The sequence below is a fragment of the Taudactylus pleione genome, unplaced genomic scaffold (genome assembly GCF_031769625.1).
Source record: "Taudactylus pleione unplaced genomic scaffold, aTauple2 ptg000019l, whole genome shotgun sequence".
Taxonomy (NCBI): domain Eukaryota; kingdom Metazoa; phylum Chordata; class Amphibia; order Anura; family Myobatrachidae; genus Taudactylus; species Taudactylus pleione.
The window spans coordinates 30017485-30024761 of NW_028284421.1; the positions used below are offsets into that span (position 1 = coordinate 30017485).

Here is a 7277-nt window from a genome sequence, read left to right on the forward strand (position 1 = left end):
CGCTTGTATCCTCCGACCGCCTCTGAATGATGCCCTTGGTGTGGTGTGATCTGGCATCTCTATGTAAATCAATATGCATACCTTCACTTGTTAGAATTTGGGAAACAAATACCATCTCCAATATTATAACCCACAATTATTTGTCTTTAGCAGGTGAAATTGCATTCAGCTGTGAACTAGACTTTATAGGCGTGATTCTGAGTTGTACGCTATGCCGATGTTTTTGTAATCGAGCGATTATCGGCTGCGCATGCATACTGTAGTCGCTCGCAGCGAGTCATTATTATCAGGGTGATTGACAGTCAGAGAGCATTTGGGGTGGTATCGGGGAGCGTCGGCTAAAAACACAGGCATGTCGCATCCTGCACCTGCGATCCCGTATGCAAGAAATATGGTTCCAGCATCTCAGTTTCTACAACCATACTGTGCGACTATAGAGTTACTCAGGACTGCTGACATCAAATGATCTGCGACCGATGCTGCGTCTTTGTACACAGATGCTTGGATTTGCAAAGATGTAGGTGGGAATCTCAGTACATATCCCAGTGGCTGCAACATTTGCATATTGTTGCACAGCAGCTACGTACGGGATTGCACTGTGGTGGCAATTGCGGACATCTCTGAATCAGGCGCTATATTCTTAAATGCCTGCATTCCTTTTTATTTAAAAATACCTAGTATTGCTATAGAAACCATATGTATTAAATGCAATGTTATATATGTAAGATTTCTATTTTGTTGAATGTTACCAGTGTTTTAATTATTTAATATTTCTTCTTTCACTCATGAGTAGAAAGGAAAACAACAGCATAGTGTATTATTGAGTTTTATTTGAAGAACTGCAATTCTTAGCATGAGTTAAATAAGAACCTGAATACTTTTCCAATGAATAAAATCCTAGAATGGTATAAGTTCCTGGAACATGATCACATATCCAGAGTACACCACCAAACCAACATTGGAAGCAAGGAAAGTTTCATACAGATGGATTTTGACTAACTGAAAAGTAAAGTTTTTTGCCTGTGACTTTGCGACATGGAAATTTGAGAGACTGCTGTGATAACACGTCTCCCTCTATAAGCCACCATTTTGATGTAATTAAAAACTAGAACTGGCATTGGAGCGACAACTCAGACCCCTGATGATCTCTTTCCATTCACTCCGCTTCTGGGTAACATACTGTGGTGTGATGTTCTGTAGATTAAGACTGGACCCACGACAATATTGCTCGCATAGTGCTTCTGCAACACATACCACGTACATGCCACAATCATAGCTATTATGCTGGACTGGGGCCTCTTCCTCCTGGTAACGTGGATTATCACCAAGCAAACTACTTAGGTTTCTGGCCATAATTCGGGCATGTGGGGCATTAGTCCTTGGGGCAGAGTCATAATGAAGGAATCTATGAAAGCTACGGAGGTAGGCCAGAAGGCTCCAGTGTGTACCACCTGCTTCGGATCCAGCATTATCATTAACAGGTAAAAAAACAAGGTCTTTGTTGGGTAGGTCCAGTGGCTGCAGGAACTCAGAAGCCTCACTTTCACAGCATTTGACAAACTGACTCACCTCAGGGCTGAGGAAAGCAATTTTTGGAGTTGTTGCTGGGGATAATAAGGAAGCCATGAATTCAAAAGTAAAACCAATAATGTTATCATTCAACCAGTGGGGGGCATCAAGTAGTGCAACATCTGAGGAGCGTAAGAGGGAGTCTCCGTAACTCAGTACTACCGTCTCCATTCTGTAAAAATATGATGAGTACAGAATAAATACACATGTACTTAGGGACACACAAACCTGTAAGATTTCTGGAAAGAAAGTACAATAACCAAAGCAAAAAAATTCAACTAAGTATCAAAATTAATATGTTAAACAATCATTGAGAGATATCGGGGCCTGACTGATTCGGATGCAGCTCGGGTTTTCGCAGTTATCAGCAGAAAGGCATGTGCCACAAAAGGCTATTGCAGACTGTGCAGGTACTCTACCATGCATACACATCCTGACTGAGGATACGTAAAATGGGTGCTTCTGGATGGTAAGATCCATGTCATGGGCGTGTAGCAAGACTTCAATGCTAGTCTGAGGTGTGCATACAAGGAAGGGACGTCTGTGTCTGATGGACTTTGTACCCAGCATGGGGTATGTGGAAGTATTGATACTAATAATGATGTTTGCCATTGTGGATGGAAAAACAGTTGGCATGGGTTTAATTCAATGTAAATTGAATAGCATCGGGAAGGAGCTCCCGAAGCTATTCAATTCAGCGCGCTGTTAAGCCCGACTGAAGAATTTCTGCTGCTGGGGTGCGAGCACAAATCCAAAACTCCTGGCGTGATCCTGTTTTCTGCCCTTAAGGCAGCGGAAACAGCATAGCGGCAGGCACTTAAGTCGAAGAATGCTGGTTCTCGTAACTAAACACCATGTTTAAGGCGTGAGAACAGCGCACTGAATTTAATAGCTCTGGGAGCTCCTTCCTGGCGGTATTCAATTCGCATTGAACTGAGGGCCTGATTCAGACCCGGTCGCGAGCGCACAGCGCTCGCAAGCGGGTCGATGGTCCCCCACTGTGCATGCCGGAACGCGCATGCGCGAGACCCGGCCAGCAACTGGCACTCCGTCGCTACGGGTCTCGCACCAAAAAGGTGCGGCTGTCGATTGTGATTGACAGCTCGCCCCGTTTTGGAGGCGGGCAGGGGGGGGGTGGCTGGCCAAACGGAGGCGTTCCCGAAGGAACGCCTGCCGTTTGGGGGCGGCCTCAGTAGTGAGCTTCTGGCTCTATGAGAGCTGGAAGCTCACTGGGGCTTGCGATGGACGAGACCCTACCACAAGGGTCTCGTCGCAAGCCCGATGGTCGCGACCATCACCTGGCCGCTTGCAAAAGCTGTGGGTGGTCACCCACAGCTTAGCGAGCGGCCAGTTCTGAAAAAAAAAATGCTGCCCTGATTCAGAGCGAGTGCTTAATCAGGCCATGAGCCCTCGATTCTGCATAAGATGCTAATTCTGCCTGCCGCAGCTGCTTTGCATCAGTCTCATAGTCAGGCCCTAATGCCAGGTACACACTTGGCCAATGGATTGGCCGGCTGAAAGGCCAATTTGGTGTGTATGCATGTGTGCATACACACTTACCAACCGATATGTCTGGCCATAGGAACCGGTAGTGACATCACTGTCGGTGGGTTCTGCAACCGGTACATGGGTTGGTCGGTCGTCCATGCACAAAGGCAGATGAAAGATATATTGCATCTGCTGTGCTGCACTGCCAACATGATATATATGTGAACGCTGTCGCTCACAGATATATCAGATGTACGCACTAGTCAATGGCCAGAACAATATATCTTTCATCGGCTGTACAAATTATATATCGCCCAGTGTGTACCCAGTAAAAGCGTACAGATTTCCAAAATTAAACAGAAACAGGGCAGACCAGAAATAGTTGAAAGTAAAACATACACCACTTGTTTTACTCTCTAAAATAAAATGGTCATTATATAGCAAAATATTTCAAATAAAATACACAATGTCTTTGTAGCAGAGCGTAAGGCTGTGCACCTACCTGATATCTGGGTATAACCTCACTAAGATGCACCTTCTCCACTTTCACATGCTCATTTAATTAATTACTCTCAGAAAATGAAATCTCATTTCCACTACAGTACTAGGCACACAAGGGTGCTCTCAATCCACTTTACTCCTCCTATTGGATTGTGCAAAAGTTTGCGCAACTGCAGACATCACTAATACCTCTTTTCCACCTAAAACCCAGGTCCGACCTGGGTTTTTGGACATGGTTCCAACCCTGGTCAGACCCAGGTTAAACCCATTTACACTGCACCTTCGATCTGGGTTACTCCCAGGTCAGCCCTCTTCACACTGAACACAGGTCTGCCCTGCTAAACCTGTGAGATCATAAAAAGTGGGAGGTGAATGCCCCACAACCACCAATCAGCTCATTTTAGGCATGACCCAGGTCAGATAACCCGGGTTGCACCGTTTACACTACGCCATTACCCTGGTCCATCCTGGTAGCTACCTGGGTTGGATTGCTGGGTCACTTGATCTGGGTTATTTTTCAGGGACCCTTTTACACTGAGCTGCGACCCGGGCAGACCCAGGAAAAACCCAGGTTTTGCTCTGGTGTAAAAGGGGTATAACTTGACCAAAAATGCAGGTTCTTAACCCTAAAAACTGGAGCATTTGGGTAAGTCAATGCATGACGTCACAAATGGCCATCTGCCCTGAGATATTGCACATTTCTAAATTACCTTTACTGTCCTTCATTATCTACTACGAAAACAATAAATTAGGAAAACAGTAATGCATAGGAAAAAAAATGATGATTTTTGATAGAGTCCTTGTACTTTTAAAGGATAAATGGCAAGATGGGTTCTACTCCATATACCACTACTGTAAGCTCAGTAATAGTCATTTTGCCTAAAGATGCTGGCATTTTAGGTTCAGTTGGTCTTTACTTAAATATGTATTAAAATATAACTTTTAAAATTGTATTTAATATCCCTGTAAAGTCCTCAGACTACAAAAAGGAAACTTTCCAAAGTGTGCTGTAGTAAATTGGGCAGGTAACAAAAGGTGTAGTTCACTGATACCCAATGTCCACCAAAAACCTGGGTCTGACCTGGGTTTTCGGACATGGTTCCAACCCAGGTCAGACCTCGTTTACACTGCACAACTTGTGAGATCATAAAAAGTGGGAGGTGACTGTTCCACAACCACCAATCAGCTTATTTTAGGCATGACCCAGGACGGATAACCCAGGTTGTGCCATTTATACGGCACCATTACTCGGGTCCGAACCTGGTAGCTGCCTGGGTTGGATTCCCGGGTCACTTGACCCGGGTTATTTTTCAGGGACCCTTTTTCACTGAGCCGCGACCCGGGTAGACCTGGCGGAATGGGTATATAATGCCAGCTGTCGGGATGCCTCCTGTCAAAGTACTGACACCGGTATCACGATGGTTGATATCCCGACAGGGGTCGGTTAAGTATACTTACCCTCACCCCTTCTCCCCCTAACCCACCCCGCACCCTCCCCGTTAGTGCCTAACCCCCCCCAGGTGTGTCTAACCTTAACCTCCCCCCAAAAAAAACTAACATTAACCCCACTATGCTACCTAAACCTAACACCCCCCCCTGCCGGCTAATAACTAAGATGCCCTGGTCTTACCTGGTTCGGGCTGGCATCTATCTGTGTTCCAGCGTCGGGATTAAGATACGCGTCAGTATTTCTATGCCTATTTTAAGTCTTGTGTCGGACTTTCAGCGTCGGGATTCAGACCGGCGGCATCCCGTACGCTAGCTACATCCCTACCTGGCAATAACCTGGGTTATTGCAGTAGTGGAAAAGGGGTATGACTGATTTCCTCTTTACCCAGCCCTTTGAAAACATAAATTGAACTCTTCTGATAACCAATATCATTATAATTTAACGTATATGGGGTATTCAATACTGCATTGGGACATTGGAATAGGAAACCAACTATTTCAATAGTAAATGAGCAGGATTTCATTGCCATTTCTTTGGAAGACCAGAACATAATGGTCACATAATTTAACAATTACTCCCTATTCACTTTAATGTCAAAAAGTGAGATGACAATATACTAATAAGTGGAAGATAGATATTACCATAAAGATTACTGCATTAGTGCTCTATACAATAAGAAATACTGTAAACATATATACAGGAAAAATAGATAACTAGTAATGAAAACACCCATTTAATGAAGGCACATAAGCAGGCAAGTGATATCTATCTCTAACCATCTAGGTAAGGGCTGCCCTACCGCCTGCGTGACAGTCTACCACACTAGTAGCACAATAAGCCTTCAGGCAGCAACTCATTTGCCCATTAGTATAATATAACCGCATACCGCAGCAGTGTCCTTAAATTAAGGTGTTTATGTACTAAGCCTTGGAGAATTATAAAGTACCAACCAATCAGCTCCTGGCACTTTACAAATGTTAGGAGCTGATTGGTTGGTACTTTATCTCCCTCCAAGGTTTAGTACATAGACCCCATAATGAGGAACGTACATCAGACTATTAGGTGACTACAGTTCCGGACATTCCCAAAAATACAGCTAAACAAACGCACAGTATCGGTAGTAAAGGGAAACAAGTATGACATGCTTACAGTGCAGCAGCTATAGGGTTAACAGGCGGCCAGCGAGGACTCCGGAGGACTGACCTCACTTCCTCTCCGTGCGGCGCAGCTTACAGGTCATACTGCGCCGCAGCGGGCTCAGACGCAAGTTCTCATTATTTAGTAGAGTACAGTGTCTATTTAATTTGAAGCAAAGAAGTGTCTCTTGCACCGTCTAGTCGGATTATAACGCTGGAGCCATTTTTTAGAAGACCAATACATATTGCTAATGCTATAGATCACAGAACGTGACTTAGGCAAAGAGGGCTGAATGGTAGCCACTGTTGTTCTCCCTCCCCCAGTCACCTAGTGGTGATCTGGAAACCCTTCTTGTCGGACATGCCAATGTGGATATATAGGGCCGTATTCAATTTGGCTGCGAAAAGTCGGAATTAGTGATACATTTTTGCAGATGATGTCATTTTTGCATGTTTCAATTATCCCCGTATTCAATTACAAAGACTTTTCGCCGGTGCGAAAAGTCTTTAAAAAAAAACAGGGATAACTTTTCACCATGTTTTACATGGCGAAAAAAAAGTGCAGAATTGGGGTTTAGGGGTGCAGGCTTAAAAAAAAATAGCCTGCACCCCTGGGAATGACCAATAAAAAAGCTCTGTGTAAAAAAAAAAAAAAAAAAATCGGGACACCCCCAAAAATAATGTTTAATTTTGGGGTATAAAGAAAAAAAAAAAAAAACAGGGAACAGTTCAAAAATAGCAAAATAGATTCCAGAGGGGTTCCCTTAAATGTGGCAGGTGTTTTCTTCATTGCAGGAGTAGCGGCAGGTGCATTTTTGCAGAATTTTTAAATATTAATATAAATATACCCCAAATTTGATAGGAATAGTTATGTACAAAAAAAAAAAAGTGCTATTCTTCACCACTTCTTCATAGCCGCAAATATGCACCTGCCGCGGCTATTAGAAACCCTGATTTCCTTCAGTAGGTAGTAGTGATCCCCCATGTCTAGACATTTTTAGGGGGGTCCCTGGAATATTTCCCGAAAATTCCAGTTTTTTGGCTATACTTACCTTTCCGCCGGCTCCCGTTTTCGTTGAATACGGGGATAAAGCGGGAACGCGCCGATACTTTATCCCCGGAAAACCTCCGAT

General features: G+C 44.1%; 1 protein-coding gene across 1 annotated transcript; it reads right to left on the reverse strand.

Moving 5' to 3' along the window:
* Positions 1 to 812: 812 nt before the first annotated feature.
* On the reverse strand, positions 813 to 6266 carry SENP8 (SUMO peptidase family member, NEDD8 specific). Its single transcript, XM_088443999.1, has 2 exons — positions 6158 to 6266; positions 813 to 1741 (listed from the first exon to the last, which is right to left on the reverse strand). Exon 2 carries the CDS (start codon positions 1738 to 1740, stop codon positions 1099 to 1101), a length of 642 nt encoding a protein of 213 aa, XP_088300125.1. The 5' UTR covers position 1741; positions 6158 to 6266; the 3' UTR covers positions 813 to 1098.
* Positions 6267 to 7277: the final 1011 nt, after the last annotated feature.

Excerpts from the sequence above, each read along its gene's own strand:
- SENP8 (XM_088443999.1), bottom strand. The coding sequence starts at position 1,740 with ATGGAGACGGTAGTACTGAGTTACGGAGACTCCCTCTTACGCTCCTCA.